Source organism: Anguilla rostrata, chromosome 8 (genome assembly GCF_018555375.3).
Source record: "Anguilla rostrata isolate EN2019 chromosome 8, ASM1855537v3, whole genome shotgun sequence".
Lineage (NCBI taxonomy): Eukaryota > Metazoa > Chordata > Actinopteri > Anguilliformes > Anguillidae > Anguilla > Anguilla rostrata.
The window spans coordinates 15,218,506-15,243,006 of NC_057940.1; the positions used below are offsets into that span (position 1 = coordinate 15,218,506).

A 24,501-nucleotide genomic window follows, 5' to 3' on the forward strand; every position below is an offset into this window, starting at 1 on the left:
CTGTCAGTCTATTTGTGGCTAAACCAGCGGCGGGAAGAGCAGCTGCATTTTGGCTCTTATTCTCTCTCTCTCTCTCTCTCCCTCTCTCTCTCACACACACACACACAAACACATACTCTATTGCTCTCTCTCTCTCATATGCACACACACTCCCCCTCTCTCTCTCTCTCTCTCTCTCTCACACACACACACACACACATACTCTCTTGCTCTCTCTCTCATATGCACACTCTCTCTCTCTCTCTCTCACACACACACCCTCCCTCTCTCTCTCTCTCTGTATCCCTCTCATTCAGTCAGAGTGGTTCACCTTCCTCCTCCTCCCTGAGCATATGGGAAGTGAAGCATAAGACCGCAGGTACACAGGCAGACGGCATACTGCCTATTGGCAACATCATGCAGTCCATCACTTATGTCCTTCCCAGAGCCATGGATTAATTTTTTCTCTTATTTTTGTTTTTTCAAATTCTGGAACTTTTATAGATACATATTTCTTGATGCAATGTATAGCATGTGTTATCTGAAGAAAAATGCCTTGAGATAAAAAAATGGACATTTTTTGCTGTGGACACCTATCAAGCCAGATGTGTGGATTAATACAATAGACAAAATGGGGGATTTGGAGTCTGGTTTTGAAGAGATGGATGGCGTGAAACTGGGTTACCTGGTTATTAAAGGAAAGCAAATGTTTGCCCTTTCGCAAGTTTTCACCGACCTCTTGAAAAATATCCCAAGGACCACTGTGCACAAACGAATGGACCACTTAAACGTGAAAAAACACCACTGTGATCTGGAGGAACTGCGAAAACTCAAAGCAATAAATTCTATAGCTTTCCATGCGGCTAAATGTACTCTAATTTCAAGGGAAGACGTGGAAGCTTTATATGTTTCTTGCAAAACGGAACGGGTGCTGAAATCCAAAAGAAGCAAACTAAAAACGAAGTCATCCGAGTATCTATATGATGAACAGATTTGCTCCGATCCTAGCAACAGTTTTTGGAGAGAAAAAGTTTGGCTCAGTTTGCACGGGGTGCATCAGCCTCTCGCGTTTAAGAACAGAACCGGGCGGAAGCTTGCTGAGTCTGTCTCAACCCCGGCTTGTAATCTACCTCAGATTCACAGTAAATGCACAAGCCATGGCAACCATACCAGTGCAAAATCTGCATGTAGGATATCTAAAAACTATGAAACAGCTCAGATACCTAGGAATAGTTTCCTTTTTAACCCGGGTCATTCGATTTTTAGGAGCGTGGTTTGCGCCAGACAGTCCTCGCTCTATCAATCCGCCATTGCGGTACAGTCCAAGCTCTCTAGCGCTGCCGACCTGACGTATAAAAGAAAAAGACAGCACGAGAACACAGGGTGGCACTTTTGGAATACAGGCAGACACAGTCGCCGTGTTTTACTCGTCCCCAAGTGCTGCAAGTCAAAACTATTAAATGGATCTTTAAACAGATTTAATCTTGAACAAGATTTATACATCGATCACCAGCACATAGGGAATTTCCAGGAAAGCTGCAGCAGCGACACAGAATCCAGCTCGTATTCTGGACGTGCCGACAACGACTCAGATTTTGGGTCGAGTTTGTCCGCTACCAGTAACTCTGGGACTTCAGACGAAGAAGATGACTCTGTGTCGGAATCTTCGGATGTCAGTTCAGACGAGGACAGTTCTTCTCAGTCAGATTCCAGCTCCGTCTCGAGCCAAGTTTCATTGCAGAGTATTCGATTCAGGCGAACGAGCTTTTCAGCCTTCAACAGTAAAGCACCTTTACTAACACAACCTACTTTTCACTACGAACTCCAGCACAGGACACAAAATCAAAGCGGGACACCCGTGTTGGATTACAGAGTCTCTAACAGGAAACTGCAAAATTGCGATTTAAAACTCTCTGTGAATGAACAAGTGGAGACCGGCGCATCGAGGCAGCGTAAACCCTGTCCACTTATTCTTCGAAGTAGATCTCCCGAATCAAGGAGGGAGGGAATTCCTCAGACTGCATTGTCACACTTCGGACTTCTTCATGACCCAAAGTGTACCGACCCCATAATAAACCATATAAAAGGAGGAGGCCCTTTACCTTGCTTACAAGAAAACAAAGACTCCCCTAAACAAAGGGTACCCGGACAGGCGAATAAATACCCCCAGCCATTGATCTCAAACTGTGCTCATGACAAAGAAACTGGGGTTTCCCAGTCCCCCGACAAAAATCATTCATTAGGTGCAAATTTCAAGAAGGAAACCAGTATTAGCCATGTCTACCCACATCACTGTACTATCAAGACAGAAAGAGAGGAGAAAAGCACACCCCCAAGTTGCCACAGCGAGAACGCCACCGCAGCAAAAACGCCGCCAACTCTACTGCACAATGTTAAAATCAAAGTGGAAGAGAACTTTGAGGAGTACCAGCACTCGTCTGAGATCCCTGGATTCGGATCGGAATATCAATGCAACCAGGCCGATGCGCAATGTCTGAAAGGAGAGGACAAACCAGTATACAATTTAAACTACACAAATAAAGCCACTGAAGACGCTGAAAACCCCGCGACCTCACGAAACTCTCCCGAAAGGACCCAGGAATTTAAAAGCACTTTATGCACTCGTTGTCCGGAAGAAGGAGAGTACAAAAACGGCGCGAAGGTAAGGAAGAACTACAGGACTTTGGTGCTGGGGAAACAATCTGGAATTCCGAGGACGAAAGCTGACAGGACTGTGCATTCTACAGGTAAACATGAGCACTGTGAAGGATCGCCAGAGGATTTTACCGGCACAAACAAACGCAAACGCGCAACCATCAACGTAGCAGCGGTGAAAAAACCGTTCAAACTCATGGCTAATTTTCCGTCTCCTCCTTCACTAATTATTGGCAGTGACGGGGATTTGAGCCCTGCTTACTCCCTGAAGTCTACAAACGGTGAGCAGTCGCTCTTCAGGTCTCACCCGGTCTGGAAGTGGCAACTTGGTGGTTCTGCCGTACCCCTCCCACCCAGTCACAGATTCAGGAAATTCTAATTTAACAAAGATCTTTTTGAGAAAATCTGTGGCATCCTACCGATATGCCAAATCTGTGAAAACGTCTTAAATGGAATAACAAGCACTGAGGACCTGCTCTGGTAGTTGATTTGCTTTCGTCTTGGTGGGTTGCCATTCCACGCTGTTATTTAAACCCTCCTATACAGAAACTGCAATGTAGCTCATCGGGGGCTTGAACACGTTCCAGTTTACCGTCTCACACCAATACCTCAAGGATTTGTACCGATGAAAACTAAACAACAGCCATTCGATTTGTGCGATGTGGTTTTGCAAAAATGTTGACATGATGGTTCCAAGAGTTTTCCATGTTATACTGCATTCAGTTAAACAGCTACACTTGAAATGATTGCCCGGGACACTCTTTTGCAAAACCTCAGTTGCCTTGCTGTGAAATGTTTATTACCATTAATGGATTGAATTGTAGGTAGTATTTTTTTTTCAGATTCATGTTTCAACCTTACTGTACGGATTCCCCGAACAATGTTGACAACACTGTTAGATATATTTATAGGCTCCTACCATCTTTTTATTCGCCGTCTTTGTGTGTTTCTTGGGCTGATTTAATTGTGCTAGCCAGTTACCGAGGGAAACTATAATTTAAATTGTACACACACAGACACACGCACGCACGCGCGCGCGCACACACACGAACAACACGCAGTTCACTGTATAGGCCCACCACGGCCAGCCTTATTTCCTGACAATCATGTGAGGCTTTTTAGATTTGCACACAAACTCCCAAAATCAATACATTGCTAGCACATTCTTTCAAATTATGTAGAACACTTAGCGAAATCACACTACGTGTTCGGTGTATGTCCTGACGGACTGGGTATCCAAACATTAGGCCTAAAGTTTAGGACAAAACAGGGCACCAGCATATAATAATTTCAGTGCTCAGTCAAGATAATTTCGGCAACTTAACGTTTTGTAGCGATGCCACATGTAGACTTATAAACACAAAGAGGCCATTGCCATTGCTCTGCTTTAGTCAAATGCTGTTCAAAGCGTCTTTCCCTCGTGAAAACAAAATGCCAGACTCCCCTGCATCAGTTTACACGGGGGTACAAGAAATCACAACAGCAACAATCAGCGTCATTTTTATGCAGCCTATTCCTGGAAACTTGAACAAATGGGGGACTGCAGTCAAATGACTGCCTCTGCTCTGTCAGTGAGAGAGGAAAGATATTTCTTTGTATTTTGTAAGGGCAAAACAAACGGAAACAGTAGCTACTCGAATAAGGCAATCAACGATGCATTATTATCAATTGTAAGAAATTTTGAAAACAATATGGAATGTGTCGTGTTAGAGAAGCTATATAAACTATGCTAAACGACAAACATATCCAACCAGTTCTTTTCAGATTTAAATCCCTAAAAGCGGCGCTGCTATCCTTGGATATGTTTGGGCATGAATGCAGTTGTCTTTAAAAACTGTAAACTGGCGGTGTTGGTTGTGTAAATGGTGTTATATATAGGCCTACATCGGAATGCAAATCACAATTCCACTGAAAAGACAAGCAAAACGTATGTTTTTTCGTAAAGATAAACGCAATACTTATCTTCCCATCTTTTCAGGAAAGCTGAAAATAAACCGAATGCCGTGCAGTCAGGGTAGACATAGGCCTGTCTATATTCAACCTCATAGTTCATTTTTTGCGTAGGCTACGGTCTAGGCAAAATAGGGCTAGGCCAGACAGAACTTTTAGTGTAAATATATCTGGTTATAGACAAACCTCGTTATACTAATCAAGAGCTACAAAATGTACATTTGTATGTTATTCACAAAGGTGCAGGGTGGAATTAACGCTTAAAACGGTTTCACTGAAACGTCCGGTCTTAGAGGGAAAATGTTTCGTAAATTCATTTTGAGGATTGGAAGAATATTACGACAGGACCATTTGAACACACGCTTTTCTATTGTGTCGACCAACAGATTAGGGCATGCTTTTTCAACCCGCCGTCCAGTTTGGGCTCTCGAACGTGACCTGGAATTCCTAAGAACTCGCTATATTGATCATAAATCACCATGTATGAAGACATTATGTGGCATTTGAAATTATATATAGCATAATTGTTAGTCGTACAGTTAGATGTTTTAGGCTACTTTAGATGCTACAGTCCATTTTCCTTTAAAAAGCATTAACTTCAGTGGCTATGTATGGGACTGCGCTCATCTCATTGACAAGCTTTGTTTGCAATCATTAACGAGGACATACCAATCCGACAGCACATTGTTAACGCAGGCCATAACATCACGCAGCGAAACAATTTTAATAACATACAAGGCAGTGCAGTTACCACTGGGACGAAGAAAGCTTTCCTGACTGAAAACACCACAGTTGCTCGTCTTCAGTGAATTAAAAACATTTCCATTTAAAATAAGAATCCCTACATACTTTTCTAAACTTGCCTAATGAATGATGTTTATTCTGTGTTTGGATGTAAAGGCCTGGTCATGGGCACATGGTCGTGCACTGGATAGCCCTATCACAGAGATTAATTAATTCTTTCAGATTATGAAAGGCAAAAATGATATCAGTCACTCCTTTAACTCAATCTGTTATTTCCGTAAGATCTCCTGTCACATAATGCTATGCTTTAATGGGGTGAACAAGAAACACACCAACGTCGCACGGAGACTTATCTTTGCAGCGGAAAACATATGAATTAATATTAATTCCGCTCTTAGACAATGACACGTGATTTCATTTTGAGTCGGTTCCACATACAGCTATGAAAATCTGGCAGTGGGGTCTGATCAATGCATCGCGGCCCGAGCCGAAAACTCATCTCCCTTGCATCAACTGCGATACTTGAGGTCAGATTTTGACGAGACACTTTAAGTCACTGGTTGTGCATAGAAAAGTAAATATTTATTTTTGTGATTTACACCTTTTGTAATATCATGGATGTGTAGGATAAACGCACTCGAAATGGAAACTTGAATGGTGAATTCTGAAGCACTTTCTTTTGAGCAATTAATTGTTCATTAAATTCATTTGAGTGTAAATGACCGAGTGCTTTATTTGTTGCTGCTATGGGCGTTAAATAAGGATGTGTGCAATGCCAGAGTGTACAGCCATGTGATGAGCAATAGCAACAAGACCAACGTGATGAGGTTGAGGGCTTTTCTCTACGTTTTCCCTTTCGCAGATGTAAACAGAACTGCAGGTGATCACATAATCTAAAACGAGAGGTTACCATTTGGAGTTACGGTTGTGTGTGTGTGTGTGTGTGTGTGTGTGAAAGAGAGAGAGAGGAAACTGAACACAGAAATGATTTATTCTGAAGGTCTTGTTGCAACGAGAATTCATTTATGTTCTGATCTTCTCTCACCTGCCACACACACACACGCACACACACAATGAAAATCTGAGAGCATTAAGAGTTAAACACAAAGCAAGCAAATGGATTTAAAAACAATCCAATTCCTGTTGTCAGACCATTCATCAGCACACATAATCTGCAATCATTAAGAAAATAGCCAGTAGTCTGAAAACCATGGATACAAAAACTTAAAATGTGGGCATATAGCTTACTCGTAAACATCAGTCCTTTAATCGTATAAACACAAGAATGAGGTGAATTAATGGATAAAAAAACTTTTTTTGTTTAATTGCACAACATTATATTCCCACGCTGTCGTGATAGCTCATTTTCGACATGTAAAAAATAATATTTGAATCATAACGCACATTGCACATTAGGTGTAGCCTACTGACCTCAATGGTAATGAAAACAAACCACGTACAGTTTCCAAATTACGTTATCGGAAGGCCGTGTCCGTTTAGTTTTATTTATCATAACAACGTACAAACAGGTATTCAGTGAATCTTTAGGTCTATTAAGATGCAAAATTTGCGTAATTACTTAAAGAGGCACGGGAAAGTGTACTTCTTTCTTTAAATGAGTTTTTAGCAGAAGACATGGGAATCTGTGGGGGGCACGAAGGGTGTAATTTGATTGTTTAACTCACGCAACAACTGTTAGATGGTCAATTGCGAAATTAGTGAAATTATACTTATGATTATTATCCATCTCTAGATTGGCTAATTGTCTGCAAATAGTAACCCCTTGTGTTGACCATTTTATGATGACATGGATGGTTAATTGTGTTGACGATCATCAATGGTTGTATTTAAACTGTGTGACTAGCAAACGGGGTAGGGGGGGCTGGGGGGTGGGGGGTTTGGTGGGCTACAACCATAGGCTCCAACACTGATATCAGAATATAGGCTATTGTGTAAAAGTTTTCTAAAGCAACGGATGTGCTGCGACAGATTACATAAACAGCAATGATTAAAAATAAATTGCAGTGTTCCGTCAACAAATGTTTGGTTGTGTAATCCAGGTGAGGTATTTCCTTCAACAGCAATATTTTCTGTTTTGACATGGGTAACGGGAAAGCATTCTTGATTTCTGAGGAGATTAGAAAGGCTCTTCAACACGTATTCCTCGAGAAATAGAAAAGGTTTCTTCAATGTCCATCACTTGTTACCTCATCTCGTCCAAGACATTTTTCTTTGCTTTTGACATTAGTATGACTTTCAGAAGGGATACAGAGAAAAAGCCTCCTCCCCAAATCATCGTATTTTAGGTTACATATTGGACAGGATTAGGCTACATGTCTACTGCTTCTGCTTAAACCTGTTTAGGGAGTAAGAGTTATCTGGTATTCCCGTACAAGGTTATTGAACAAATGTAGTTCTAATGCTCAGTTGCCGTATATTTTTCTCATAAAAGAAGACGTCGTGCTATAAGTCTGTATAATGTTATTGGTTCAATAAGCTTGCTGGTTACGATGCTAAAGTTCAATCATGTTTACTCGCGTGTGGTAACTCATCTCATCAAACAACGTCGTGATGGATGACGTTTACGGTTTTAGTAAACATATGACCGGGGAAGTGTGTGTGTGTGCGTGTGTGAAGTGATGGTGGTGGGGGGGAAGTGATTATTTCGGACGGCCTACACTACGGGTGGATCAGTGGAGACCACAAAGACAAAGGCTGATTTTTCTGGACTGCAGACGGATTTTCTCGAGGGTTTTTTTTTTTTGTAATGGCGACGCAAACCCTGATTTGAGAGGATGAAAATTTAAAACTTCAGGGTTGAATTCATGCGAGACCATTTGAGGAAATAATGCGTGACCAGTTAAAAAGTGCAAATCAAAGAGTAAAAATAACAAAATAATATATTACCGAAATAAAGTAATGCGGAATTAATTTATCAGGTCATTGCCTTCAGATTAAGCAGTTGATATGTGGCATTCAAATCATTTATTTATTAGTTTAAGTAAACAAATAATTCATTTAATGACAATGCTATAATAGTTCATTTTATGAATCACTCAATATGTATCCTACTGTATGACATATTTCCAAACGGAAGTGTTGCCATGGAAATAAAATTAGGAACTGTAACTATGTTACAGTACTTGAATAGCTCATTCAAAATTGACCAATGATGTGAAAATATCACGCATTAGTTAGAATTATTTTCCAAACACTCCATCTTTTAGTCCACTCGTTTATCACCAGCCAGACAACACATAAAAATCTACGCGTGGTTTTAATTTTATCATCAATGTTTAACACTGTAAAAAAGAGTAAGCACTGTTGCACTTGTAAAATAAAAAAAACCTCTACAACGCTTGTTATATGAACACGAACACACATCCCGTCTATTTGGTAATCACCTTCATCGCATATGTGTAAGTCCAGATAATCACCGAAGTCACTAATAACAAAAAGGACATCATCTCCGATGGAGGACGACGACCATCTTGAATTCTAACAGGCCTCAGACGGACTTTCTTCTCATGCACAATAATGCGACTGGGAATATTGGGGCGCCCTGCATTTAGCCCCAGTTAATCCACAAAGTTACGCCGCATTTGCGCGGTTCTCGACCGTGGACAAGAGGAAAAAACAGACAAGCCATGTGTTAGCAGGAATGAGGATTCGTTGTAGACAATTAGTCTGCAATATAGAGTTGGCTCACCCCATTTCCACACTCCTCTTTGCTTCGACACAGAACCAGATGCCAGTAATCAAGTTTCCCCTCTCTGCATTAAAAAGATTGCCCTGTTTTCCCTTTCCTCCCTCGCTTGGCGTTGCAGTCAGAGGCCGCGTTCGACACAACCCCCAGTCCATAATGTAGAGGCCAGAGGCTGACTGGCGAGCGTAGAGAGCAGTTCGGGAAGGAAAGCATGCGCTCGAAGACTGTATTGATTGCACAAAAACCCTGAGAGTTCCGCTCTCTCCTCAGTCTTAGCGGTCGCGCTATTATCCTAATGGTGTTGAATGTTGGTCAGTTCTGGCAAACCGCATCCAAAACCACACAGGGTCAGACCATGTATATCAACATTGAATCAGTTAAAGCAGTCAAACGCATAAAATGAAGCTGTAATACTGTCACACACATGCACACACAAATGCGCGCATACACAGTAGGCTTAATACACATTACTTCACTATTAAGGAAAGCTACAGGCCTACAATGAACAGGAACACAGGGGCGCAGCCTGTAAATTGGGAGTGAGAAAAACATTGCGGTAGCAATAACGTGTTGAGTTAAGCGAGTAAAATAGAGGGTAACCAGGCTGGACAGGTATGTATTAGGAAAGGCGACAGTCTTGTCAAAGGACACTTAACATATAACAATAGAAGCATGTAAAGTGCAGATGTATTGCGAAATAGTGTTACAATGCATTTATCGCATCCTGGCAATGCCGAGCTTGTGCTTCCATGACATAATCAGAATTCACACGTTTATGGAAACAGGAAAAGGGACCATCTATTCCCTTCCCGTCCGCAGCCTAAAGGGAAAGATAACACATTTCAGTTTTTACAGTGTTCGAAGATTAAATTCTGCGTTACCCCACACACCCAGCCGCGAGAATTCTGTCAGCACATTGATGTCAATCTTTTTCTTAGTGTTGAGGTCTTCACATCACCGATGCTTTTAACAGCTTGTTAAAACTTAGTTATAATAGTTAGTGACAAGCTATTGAAGTTGATTAGCTTGTTAAACGTTCGGCCTGATATAAAACAAACATCACATTGTATCGCAGGCTGGGAATGATACCATTTGGTATTTAAATTGAACAAAAATAAGATGCAAATCTGTTAACAGTGTTGACAGTTGCAGTACCCTCCTTACTGTTGTCTATATTCAATTATAAACTAACTTAAAAAAGAAACAACCCTCATCTTGATAGGTGGCCGACATTAAATATGTTGCTTACCGCCATCTTTAAGGTAAATTTATGGAAATAAATAAATAAATAAATCTCTGGAGAAAGATAATGACACATTGAAAGGGTAAATACTTTTTTCTCCTCTCACGTTTAAAATACTTTAAAACAAGAAGACATTGCCCTTTGTCCTGGATACTGTGGCCGTTTTTTCAGTTATCTCATTGTGTTAATTGAGATGATACGATAGAGGGCACACTGAAGAGGAAAGCTGTAGTAGACTAGTAGTAGTAGACTGCCCAAATAACTGTGAACCAAACTAGCTCATATATTCGAGCTTTATATTAACCTATCCGATGATTACGTACCAGAAATTCTTAAGAACAGCCGAATAACTTCCGCCTTGGTGTCAAAAAAGGGGCACAGAAGTAGCTGTGTGCCACCAACTTTAGCACCTTTAGGCCGACTAAAGTTTAGATTGAAATAGTAAAATATTAATTTGCAATGTAAGTATTTCAGCATCATTTCCGTTTCTGATTATCGATAACTGCATTCAACTTACTTGGACAAAATATCAGCATTCAAATGTTTTGGTCTACTGTATTGTGAGATAATTAGGTAAATTTGTATAAGGAGCAGCCTGTGTACATGAGCCCACAGCAGTTGTCATTAGCAATGGAGCGCGAGGGATGTACTTAGTGTTGAAGAACCGCACAGCATCGGAGCTTCAGCGACCGACGAAAACCAGAATACAGTGCTTTTCTGACTTTGACTGCCTCGTGCATTCGTGGCACCACAATAAGTGCCTACACACTATTGCGATTATTTGAATGACCGGTAATAATTAGGTTGCTAAAAATTTTTGGCCTATTACATTTGGCCTACATGGCCTATTACAAAACACAACAACCGAACAATGTAGTCGTGGAACACAAACACATACACACACGCCTTTGAATGAAAAGTTATTGGATTTTCTTATTACATTAACGTATTTCGTCTAAGAAAGGGTTCCATATAAATAAACTGGCAGTCTTAAAATGACCGAGATTTAATTAAACCCCATTCACATTAGTAATATTGCATATTTTTATCAAACCAAACCTTTTCTTGGCGCTTTCTGGTGAATAATGAATGAGTGATCAGAGGAACTAGCATTGTATGCTGAAAATAAGAGGAAAGCTATAGACGTGCCTCCAAACAATGGCATTTCTGAATCAGCTCAGTTTGATTGACACCGGAGACCTATCTGACCCCAGGGAAAAGGATTAATTACAGTCAACGGAAAAAAACAAACCCCACGCATTAGATTGGGATAGGAAAGTATAGGCAATAGCATATAAATGTTAAAATAACTATAATACACCGTCATCGATACTTTGATCATTTTTAGCCTACATATTTATGCTAACAATTCTAGAGATTATTTTACGTGAATTTCCATAAACTACATAGGCCATTACATTGGCCATCAAGTCGGAATTATTTATGCTAATAACATGGAGCATACTTTGGCGCTATTCTGACATGCTGTACTGAATTAATGTATTGCAAATTAAACCAGGACAATTATTTCTGTATTTATTTAGTAATTTAATTAGTTATTTGCTATACAGCCTGTTTATTAGGAATATGTAGTTATTCTTATATATAACCATTTTAATTTCCTGAATACTTTTTCTTAGACTAATTACTTTTACGGACTAAACATTTGTAATTGTAAATTTGACTGATACAAACCACTTGTTTAAAATAGCGAAAAAACGTTTTTTCCACTTTGCTTTTAAAAACAATCTGAGTTATGGTTATATAAAGATACTTTCTGCTAAATACCTTGCCTCTCAAACTCTTTTGAATACATAATAAACAACACATCATCCTATATTTTTAAATTTTAAACTGACCACATTTTAATGCAAAATGATCCCCCTTATAGCCTAACTCGTGTGATCTGCATCACAGTTAGTTATTATTTATGCTAGTAGCTTAACAGCATACAATTATGCTTGATCTTTGAATTAAGGGCCTGTTTGCTTTATTATGCTACAGCGCTTAAATGTGCCCATCAAAATAAGAACACATCCTTCGGCGGAAGCCATTTAAAATGCTCTCAACATCACGTGTCTTTCGGAGAGGAGAAATAGAGGCTTTGGTCCACTTCACTCATAACGTTTATTGTTATTTCTCAAGTCGACTTGCCTCGATGTAATTCACAAAAGCTAGAACATCACAAAGCACGAAAAAGAGGCTTAGAGTTTGTTATTATGCCCACAAACGGATTAACTTAAATGACAAAAGAAACTTCATCGCCGAACAAAACGCGAGTAGACAGCCGATAGCCTATTTTTGCACGAGGATGGTAGAACTATGACTGCAATGTTATCTGCGGAAAAAAATTGGGTCAGTTGGTGAAAATCGTGAGCTACTTAGTTTCTACTGCCCTGTACCGTCACAACGCAAATTAAAACCTCACAAATTACTTTCATTTGTGTGTATTCGTTCCATAGGCTATACCGTCTCTTAGGACTCCGCGAGCATGTTGAAATGATTGACAAAGCGGTATTCAACAGGACGTGCATTCGATCACCTGCTGCTTCATAGTGGGTAGAATGCTTAGCTAAATGTTCACAGTTAAATCAAAACTATCCAAAAGTGATAAAACACAAATATAGCGATCAAAATGCACGCATAGTCTACACTGAATATCTATCTGTACACAGTGTTGCGGGAAAACTCCCACACGGTTCACCACCCAACAAGAATGCAATGCGTGCAAGTTATTAAGAGAGTAAGCGCCAGGCGCACAATTCTATATGGACTTTAAAGTCAAGAGCAGGAGCAAGGTCCTGCAATTTAAGCTTAAAACTTCTGACTGTCACCAGAAAACTCAACTGATTAATTCCCATCCCTGATTTGAGTGTGAAATGGTACTGCAGCGGATCAGTTTACATGACCAAATTTTTAAAAATTACTTTTCATATGAAATATGTAAAACACGCAGTTCAAAATAAAGTTGAGCTGCGTCATTTCAAGCACTTTGTTGAAGTGGGGTAATTTCTATTAGATTATAAACGTTGCCTGTGATTATTTTACAATGTGACTTTTCATTTCATTACCCTTTGTTATGTTTTGCTGCTTCTGTCCTTAATTTAGGGAAAGGGGCATAAATGATCAATAATCTGAAAGAATTACAAAACAAAAAAGAACCTGCTCAGCAAAAGTCCAAGCAAACATGACAACTGCTTGGGTGAAAAATGGTGCCAAATAATTTACTATATTTGGCATACTACACACATGATTTGTAGGCCAAACATCGAGTGTGAAACCACACAGGAATAGTTCTTCCAGTTCAAGTTTTACAAATGTAACTGATGGCACGCCTGTTGTGGGTAGCCAGATTGTTCAGAGCAGTGCTTTCAAAACTGTTGCTGCACTGACATGATAACCATTATGACTGCAGTTGCTTATGGCTTAGATGATCTGGGCTTTACATCATGGACCAAAATCATACCAGTGTTTTGGGCTGGTCATCAATGGTGATGTAGGTCACAAATCTTATAATGTCCTCTGTCGCTTTATGTAGGCTTGGGCTAAAAGTATTATTTAGGGGCGAATGTTTATTGGGATAGAGATCCAAATGCACTGTGATTATTGCAAGATATATATATATATACATACATATATAAAATATGTGTGTGCGTATGATTGTAATTCAGAGTCAATAAAATGCAAATGGTCACACACCCCAGGATATTCAACACCTGGCGTCACAGGTTTTGCGTGGCACGATCATATAGGCAGAAGCAGTCACAGCAGTCCAGGCCAGAGGGATTTTCCTTTCATATTGGAATTTTCAAACACTGAATCCATCTTTGACCTCCTATGACCCACCATATCGGATATCTTAAATCCCAGACTAGCCAATGCAATTTCTAGAGGGGCTTCAAATCCACTTTGAAAATCACCCAGGAATAGAGCTTTAACAGTTCCCTTATTATTTATTTATTTGAATAGAAGACCCAACTCTCCCATCAGCTAAGTATTATGCAACTATGTGTAGTTGTAATTGTAAACCAGTCAGTGTGAGAGATTTGCTGAAAGTTCTCATTCTCTAATTAAGGAGTTCGTCCATATTCGGTGTGTTAATTAATTTTAATTTTACCAGTGATAGGCAAAACCCAGTGCACTTGCTGTATGTATGAAAAGATTACCCCCTGGTAATTGTCTAAAGTGCTGCAAGGAAATCCCATAAGGTTAAATTGAGAAGTCAATACTTTATCTTATCACCATCTTAAGCTGAGCTTTAAATTTAGCCTCTGTGAATGAACCAACTAAAAAACACAAATTAGGCCTACACCTTTAATGGCATGTAGTTAAGAGTTTATTTATATTAATTGTGTTCGGCAACAGGACGAAATGTAAGAGAGTAAATACTGTTGAGTGAGATAATATGGATTAAACAATAAAGAAACAAAGAAACAGCTACAAAATAATTGGACCTGCTGTTTGCGAACGCGCCACGCGTATGCAAGATCATTTAGTAATACAGGTTTAAAAAATAAAACGGGTTAGTGAAGCAGGACAGCTTCTTCAGTTGCGACATTCGTGTAAATTCGAATTTCAAGCAGTGCATACTGGTCGCTGTAATATAAAAAAGTCACGCCTGCACGACAAAAGCGTCTATTTTAAAATGATGACGTGTAGCAGCTAAATTGCTTAAATCCGTGTAGAATTGCATTTCTCATTATGTAAACCTAGGCCATTCTTTATTCCCGGTTTTAGTAGGCCTAATCCGTGATTTTATGCATTCGCAGGTTAAAGGTTTTAACTGAAACCTGTTTTCAGAGTAATCGAATCCACGGTCTGACTCTGAAAAAACATGCAACACACAAGGAGGTATTTAAAATCAAAATCCTCCAATAAACAAGCTTGTGAACTGTAGCTTAGCTATAGAGACATGCCAAGCAATGCATTTTAAATAGTATGTCATTTGTGGTAATTAGCATTTACTTAAAATGTTAGGTTACATTCTGCCTACCATATTTTGTGCGTCTCGACGTTCTGGTTTGACTCAGCGAAGTTAACTCCTGCACCATAGTGTCATCAAATGGCCTATCTACCAATTGCAATATTCTCAACTGATTTTATTGGTTAATTACATTTATTTATTTATTTGTTGGTTGTTTTTAAATGTTCTTTCTATCGTGTGTATGTTAGAAGAGCCAGGGCCATACGTTGACCATTTAGTGGAGAGCCAGCTAAATTTCTTTACCTTATATAAATCTGAGAACAGTTGCTACATACTTCAAAGTGAGAGAAAGATGAACCCGGTAAAGGGAATGTTAAAGTGTAGCTATGTATAATTGATAGTAGACATGAGCGTACTCTAGATTGTTATATTAACACTTAGTCATCCACCTTTGGAATGTATGTGTTTCGTACAGCTGAATTTCGCCTAATATTCCATAATTTCGAAGCATTCGCTTGTCATTAAAAAAAAATCGCATATACTTATATATGATTGGTCATACTTGTATAATGAACCTAAGAGACCAATTTATGCAATGACTGACTACTTTTTGGCGATTTCTTTTAAGAATTTCTAATTTGGTTTTTGCAACAGATTATGAGAAAAGCACAAGTTTTTGCATCCAATAAAACAGCTCATGAGAAAAACAGAATAGAACTGTGAAAATATTGAGTCATCGAGAATTATTTCCAAGGAATATGTTTGTCAAGCATTTTCAATTTTGGTAAAATGTAGACATAGCTTTGCTTTAACTCCCTTTGGAAATGCCTTCACGCTTATTAATTTTGCCCAAGCAAGTGGTTATCGGTGACGATCATTTGGAAAAGAACAGTTCTATGAACTGAACTACAGATAAAAAAAAATGTAGGCTATATGTGAATTAATGTTATAATATTGAGTGTATGTCAACTCACTGTGTGTGTGTGCATGTGTGCGTGCGTGTGTGGAGCGTGTTTATACCCGATATCTCTAACTGAAGGTGGAGCAGGTACAGCGACAAAGAGAAGACAAACTTCATATAACATAAAATGTGAGATGTTAGTTTCAAATGCCCTTTGAGATAATGCTTATATATGTTTTGATGATTGTCATGTTATGTAATAATACAACAGGCCCAATAATCATGACCAGGGATTCCAACCACGAAACAAACCAGTTTCACACCAAAATGTTGAAGCCTGTCACACTGTAACACTAACAGCGTTCGCATTCACAGTTTTCAACCATTGTTGCAGATTATCCACGAGAAACATCATTCACGAGAACTGCCATAGCAAGAAATGGCACGTTCAGATATTCCAAATGTACGGTTCCTCTGTGACAAAAGGAATTCCGTCATCTTAAAACTAACATGTGCTTCGCTAGTTGGTGGAGGTGGCCCAAAATTACGTGCAGCAATTAAGTCCTATGAGAAATGATACAATAAGCCTTTAACCTATTTCCGTTTTAGGGAATAGCTTTAAAATGTTTATTATTATTTTTATTATTATTATTATTATTATTATTATTATTATTATTATTATTATTATTAATAATAATAATAATAATAATAATAATAAAAGGCCTGCTCAACAGCTTTGCGTAAAAGGGATATTTGGTTCACGTCATTTAGTGTATATAGGCTACCATTTCAGACTGCAAAGCCAAAATGAGAAAGATTTAATTATTTTACGTTTTGAATATTTTCTGGGATATCCTCTGTGATGATTGTTCGTTGTCACGTTGTGAATTGGGCTACACAGTGAAAACACGTTGGAGTCACACATAGTCAGTCTACATAACGCAAATAAGACGGCCGACACATTGTGTTGTAAATTGAATACAGCGCAAAGTAGTTCGCAAGCACAATGCAAGTTATTTTTTAACACTGATGCTGTAACCTCCATGCACAATATGCAGCCAGCGTACCTCAGACACGACAGGGAAGTGATCACTTGGCGCCCCCATTCGGCTGCTACGCATTACAGAAAAAATTCTCTTAAAGGGGAAGGTTGGAGAGCCGGAAACTTATATTTAAGGTGGAACGAACTGGCATCAAGACCTTTCCGGGAAATTCCGTTTGGAAAAAGATAGCCTGTTGCAATAGGTTACGCCAAACGCTGAGATAACGAATAATATATTGATGCACTGCAGCACTTGAAGTTAATCATTGCTGGTATCCAGTTGACTCCAAATGGGCCAGATGCAGTGTTTTTGCCTACTTTCATTTGGAATAATTTAACCAAGTAAAAAAGATACACACATGAGATATTCGAAACTGCATTAGTATTGCTTGTTTTATCTAAACACCGGGTTGGTTAGATTTTGTTATCGAATCCGACTGAATCCGAATTTAAGCGCTCTGAACAGGACAGCATTATAAACATGTGGAAGTCGAATAACATAGTCGTTCTACACACGAATCTGTTTCTTGTTTTCCAGGATAAATAAGTTACCCGCACATAGCCTACAGACATTTGCTGGTTTTGAAACATCGAGAAGGAGTTAATCAAATCTGCATTAAGTCTGCATTTGAAACAGACAACGAGCACACAATGTCTTGAAAATTAGGCATTTATTTTATTTCTATCACGTCGGTACTTTGCATACTTATTTTTACATCTTTGATTTGAGTTTTTTTTTCTTGACACGGGCAAGATTATTCGACTATATTAGTGTTGTTGTTTAAGGGTCTCGTGAGTTTTTTTTCGATCATTTAAAGCCGTTGTGACAATACATGTAATGTTATGACACGAAGATAAACAATACATGCAGCGTGTATTCGCCTCACAATCTATTTCCAATACGGATTAATAGAGGTGATAAGGTAGATGTGCCAACCAATCAAAGAATCGAACCAAACACAATTAAAGCATGGACAGTTCGAGTGGCTAAGTAGATTTCAGAAATTTCAATAACTATCGAACTACTTAATTGAATTTAAAGAGTCAGGAACTAACGCTTTTAGACATCGAAAATTAAGAAGCCCTTTCCGTTCACACACAGCCAAGCAACTAATCTCCTTGGTGTAACCTACTCATTAGTGTATAACCATTTTTCAAAATACATATTTATTCTGACATTGAAAATTTACAGTTTATTAAAATGTTTGAGAGAGAGAGAGAGAGAGATCTTTAAATGCGTTTTAAGTCAGATAAATTCAGATGTTGGCGTAAACAAAAAATACACAGGCATTCTGATAACAGAACACCATGGAGAAGGTGTAGTCACCATTATTCAATTTAGCCAACCTTTAAAATGGTCTCAAAATCAGTAGCCTACTCTTTTCCTCCAGGATTGATTTTGCATGAACCAAGGTGTGCAATTCCGGATTCCACGATCTTCAGTCAGTACAAAGTAGCCTATAGCTGGGGAAAATTCAGTTATTCAGTAGCTCCACTTTACCATTCACATCCAAAAAGTCTTGCCTTGCCATTGTTCTGAGAGTATCAAAAGCCCTCTTGAACATTCTTTCGATGTCATTTCTTTTGGAGCAAAAGGCGTTTTCTGTCTATGAAGACAGGGCACATTATAAAATAATAAACAACTGAATACTAACATTTCTAAGTTGTAGTTAGTGATTTTAATACAAATCATGTGAAATTCTAGAATATTGTATTTTGACCACTTAAATACATTTTTGTATTGTAGAAGGTTATCAAGTCATGTGGTAATTATGCGTGTCTTGTTTCTATCAGAGCAAACCTTCAGCCAGTAGGGTGTTTTTATTATTATTAGTGGGCTTGCTTCGCCCACTAATAAAATATTCAAAACTTCAATAAAAATATTCAACTTTTTGTGAGCAATTTCCCCCATAGGAAAGCATTGTAGAATGTTCAGATCCTAGAGTGTGGCACTTGGTTTTTCAGCATTTTTTTGCAGTTTTCTAACCCGTCACAGCTCCTTTAAATTAGACTTTTTTGACATCAAAACGTTCAGCTATTTGTCTACCCTCTCACTAATTTTTTTTGGAATCGCATGTTTCAGTCTCCCAGGATTGGCATGTGCTTGACAGTCACGCTCCACATACACATGAATGGGCTGCCCACTCGAGCTGAAGTTGGTGATTTTACAGTTTTGATACATGTTTTTAGATCGTCACAGAGGAAACAAACGGAATTACACATAATCGCACACAAACCTTCATCAACTCCTCCTTGCACTCATATTCAAATATCTAAGCTTTTCCTTTTATCATTTTGCTGCTATTACACTTTTTCTGAGCTATGCGCCCTCTTTGAAATGCATTGAGGCTTGAGGACAGTGGCAGTTACTTCAGACTTTATCCTTACTTCATCCTTTCTTCAAGTATTCTGGTAATGATTTTCAGCAAGGCAAGCCCACACAATTCCTTCAGGAATTGTAACCTTTCTAGTTATTATTATTATACATTTATTTTACAAGAGAAATAATAATATGTATTTCTTAAAATAATTTCCGTCCTCAAACAATGTCTCATTATGCATGCATTGTCTTTTTTCTTGTTTCATTTTAATATAATATAATATAATATAATATAATATAATATAATATAATATAATATAATATAATATAATATAATATAATATAATATAATATAATATAATATAATATAATATAATATAATATAATATAATATAATATGAACCTATCCGTGGTAAATTATAATCCTGGATCCGCTCTCAATTGAACCAATCCAGATTCTCTCAAAAATTGTTATAAAAACTTTGGTTGTTCCTCCGTCGGCGCCTGAGTTTCTTTGTCTTGGCTTGCACTATTCCTACGGGAAGTAGTTTAACGTTCTGAAGATCAATAGTTTTCCATGTACAGAAACCCTGTGCATGGCACGATGACACATTAAATCAGTGTGATCTTCACATAAAACTCATAACAGCAAAGCTGAGATATAAATTGGCAGTTATTTTAACATATAGTTTTGAATACGTAGGCTACTTCTTTATCTTGAGGACTTCATCGGTATATTTATATAGCCGCCTAATCTGCGCATACGCACAGTACAGAAAAAATAATTGCTGTGTAAAAATTAAAGTTCTCCTGACACTATCTACGAGCCCGAAATTACGCGTATTTTGTTTAATACAGTTGACCTACGCTGTGTACATGTCCCTTACATAAAGGAGCTGGTCGGTAAATTCATACAATGCGCATAGTAATGTTTCATAAAATGCCAGGATAATTGTAGGCCTGTGGTTTTCAACCCTGGTCCTGGAGTACCCCTGTGCATGCAGGTTATTAGTAAAAACTTTATCGCAATCCCTGACGCATCAATAGCTATTAGTTGTATTTATATAGACACATTTAAGGTCTGATGAGGGATGGTTACTCTGAATTACAAATATCAGAATGATAATCATGTTAAAAATAATTCATAACCCATATCAATGTAAGGACATTCAGTCAGTCTTCAATTTTTAGACAACTCAGTTACGTGCCGTGTTAGGCTAACTGATTGATTTCGAAAAAGGTTACATTTAGCATTTTGTATGGATTAATTAATTGATAGACCTACAGCTGAAATCAGTCAAGTCTTGAATGTGTATAACTGGTCCTTCATACTAAATCATACGTGGAAAATGAAGAGTTCAAATAGAAACTAAATGGTAATGTGCCAAACCAGCACTGTGGTCTGTTAAAGGAACACGTTTTCAATCAATTAAACTCTAGTTTCGCTGGAAAAAACAGCACACACAGGGGTACTCCAGGACCACTGATGTAGCCTAGGCCACTGAGTTATTTATTTATTTATTTATTTTTAACTTTAACTTTTTTCCTCAACAAGACAAAATCAACCCCCCTCCCACGCCGCACAATCAACCTCGTCACGCCAGCCTTATCTCAAAACTGAAATGTCAAATAGTGTCAGAGTTCCATGTCCGCTGATGCTGAAGGAGTTCACACCTGCTTCCCTAGCTGCATTCAACATACGACGCACGATAACGTAGGCCTGATACTGTTGTTAATGTAATCTGGCTACAATCTCAGAGCTCTAAGTGTGGCATTCCTTGAACCAATCCATGTTCATATTAATGTTTACTTTATTGGCGATGCGCAGGTCTACTGTAGACTATGTGGTCTTGCCTCAACGCACGGGATCGCAAATTATATCACCAGTCAAGTTTCCCTCCCAGTTCTACGAATTGCCATGACGACCCTCTCGTTGCAGGGCAGCTGTTCGAAGGTTTCATTTTTCTGATTAAGTGCTTTACATATAGCCCAGCGACAAACAAATCAACCCAGTGCATTTGTCATGCAACACAAAAACGCTATTTATGAAATGCTCAAACCATATAGCCTATCATCTTATTAATTAATTAATTTATTTTACCGCGTGATTGTTTCTTTTTACTGCTGCTTCAACCACCATACGTTTCAATCCAGACCTGTGTTCCCGAAAACATGTACATTTTTAACGATCGTGGCTGAGTGTGTCTGACTTTTGATGAGTGTTTCCCAACGCTCTCATTGATGGTCTTCAGAAAGGATCTTTAAATGCATAGTTAAAAACGCTCTATTCTGAAATGGATGGTGAGTCGATCCAAAAGAAAAGAAAAAAATATACACTGCAAGAATTCATTCAGTGGAAATTATATTTAAAGGCAGTTCTTATAGGAATGTTGCCTATAATTATATTCTGCTTAAATGTATGTAATATCATATTAGCATTATGGCATGCATTGATTCTAACCGTAGCCAACCGAGGTTATTCAGGTTTACCAGTCGATTAATTAAATGACTCAGATTAAAACAGTTTAATGGTCTGCAGCAGTAGCTTTAGTTTAGTAACTGATCAGTATCAGTAGCAAATAGGCCTTCAGGTTTCTTTATACAATCACTTTTTGCATCATACAATATATTTAATGTGTTCACCGTTTTGTTAACGTAATTGTAATCTTTTTTAAAAAAAATTATTATTATTATTATTACTTATATTATTTTTTAAAGCATGTTCCTCAGGAGAATTTTCATCTTAGGTTTGGAGAAATCGGCTCAGGCAGGCATGTGCGCCGTTGCACGGTCTTGTCTCGCGAGACCATGGCTTGGATTCTGTCAGCATTTCACCTCGAGTCACTATTACATTTTTTAAAAGTGTACTTTCCAGAAACAGTCTGACGAGTGTTGCAAAAGAATAGTTATGAAAAACCAGGCCCAGGAAGAGCAGCTGATAGCTTCTACGACATTTTATGTTGACGTCTGAAACACCCAGGCACCTTTTAGGGAAGATCTGGCATAGAAGAAGAAATACATAGCAGTCCACAGGGTGTGCAGCCTATACAAATTGATTCATTTAGGAGATATTCAACCAAATCCGTCATATTGGCAAAACCGATTATTCTATGTTTGGAGGCAGACGGGGACAGGCTACAAGAGGGAACTCGGGGTTGTAAAGCAACTATAAAGTGTTGTGTGGTACGTCAGGAAAGTCTGACCAAAAATCTTTTTTTCTCATACTACAGGGAGTTTGCTGATGAGATGGGCCTGTGGACCGTCAGGACAGAGAAGGGAACCGCTGCATCATATTAGCGGACAACAGAGGGCTGCCATGCCTGTAATATGTGGGCCCCTCTGCTGCAGCAGAAAGATAATTATTGTCCTTTCCCACATATTTATTTATTTATTTATTATTTTAGGCTGTAGGGAAAAAAACTAGATGACACCCCTGAGCGATACGGTCAGTCAGTACAATTGTAAAAATTATTCACCTTTCACTCAGGGTCTTTTCAGGATGCTTTGCGAATTACAAAATGGAGAAACAAATGACAAGGAATCACCAAAAATATTATTGTAAATAGGTGCAAGTAGGCTATAGAGAGACAAAACAACGAACAGAATATGAAAATTGTAAAAGAAGAATGACATTCAATTTAACCCTTTGAAGAGTATGTTTTTTGGAATGTCTTTTCAAAAATTTAATTCCGTGTCCTAGAACTTCATTACTTTCAATTACCAATAGTGATTGTTAAATCAGCATAAGTGTGCTGTAAACATTCTAATCACGTATTTGTGATCTACCTTAAAGCCCCACTCAACGAAAATTACGCGACGGCAACTAAGTACCTCGGTGGATCATGGTACTCGGAGTTTTTAACGTCTTGCACTGGCGTCTTGGTAACAAGAGCAACAACTTTGCTTCGCCTACTGAGGCTTTGTTACTGTTGCACTTCGAATAAGGCTATTGCGGCAATGTCAAGTACATCTAAGGTAGTTAGGCATGCTTTATTCCTTTCGATATATTAACTGACGAGTGAGTGGTGATTTCGTTTCCATGGTGACGAGCTGCGCAAGGACTACAAAAACACTCAGTTATCAAAAACGAAGATGAATGAAATGCAAAAGAACAAGGAAGTAGTGCCGGAGTGAGACTTTAGATTTTAGATATCTGTTTTTCTTTTTGAAGAGTATCTTTATCGTTATTCTTATTAGGAGAACAATTCTATACTGTAGTACCATATGAGTGATTAGAAGAAAAAAAACAGGGCAGTTATTAAAATAGTAACAGGGTTTAAAAAATAAAATCAAAAAAAGGAGCTGTGGGGTGGCTTACCCTGTTAAGACACTGTTCCAGGATGTGTACCAGCCCCAAGGGAAGGTTTCAGTCTGCCCAGGTTGACTATGGGTGCGTCCCATTAAGTCTTCACTCCTCATCTCCTTTCCTCCACTCCCCCACCACCACTTGCCTCCTACCCAGAAGTACGTGAAGGAAAGGAGGGGAGAAGACAAGTTAGAAGCTGCTTTGCCAATACATTTCTGTGCGCTTTGCTTTTCTCCTCCAATACTGAGACACTGGAGGGAGGGAGGGCACAAAGATGAGTTTGCGGGACACAGAGGAGACGGCATGGCGGTGGTTGAAAGGATACATTATTAAAGTATTGGGACTCACCGTATGTCTCATTGCTCTCCAGTGACCCCTGCTGGTTAAGTGGGCATGCCACAGTCATTAACAAGCTGCACAAGCTGTCGGTGCCAACTAGAACTCAGTAGGTACTTGAGAGTTCCAGAGAATGTTCTGGGTCAGTTTCTGCCCTAGAGTTGTCAGCACTGATGCCCCTCCCCCTCGCAGCATGTGGTTGAGCAGAAGTACAGGTTCCTCCAGCACAGCAAAGCGGTAGAGATACAGTCACAGAGGTTGATGGGATATCTTTCTGAAACACTAAACCTCTTAGTCAGAAAGCTTTCTGCTTTTAGTGGGAAATTGACTGACGGTGGTTATTGTGTCAGTTGGAGTCCCGGCCGGCTGAAAGCACCAGTGGACCTTCCTTCTGT

General features: G+C 38.8%; 1 protein-coding gene across 1 annotated transcript; it reads left to right on the top strand.

Moving 5' to 3' along the window:
* On the top strand, positions 1–6,047 carry LOC135260920 (SKI/DACH domain-containing protein 1-like). The gene has a single exon (XM_064346658.1). The coding sequence runs from the start codon at positions 611–613 to the stop codon at positions 3,011–3,013; it is 2,403 nt and encodes an 800-aa protein (XP_064202728.1). The 5' UTR covers positions 1–610; the 3' UTR covers positions 3,014–6,047.
* Positions 6,048–24,501: the final 18,454 nt, after the last annotated feature.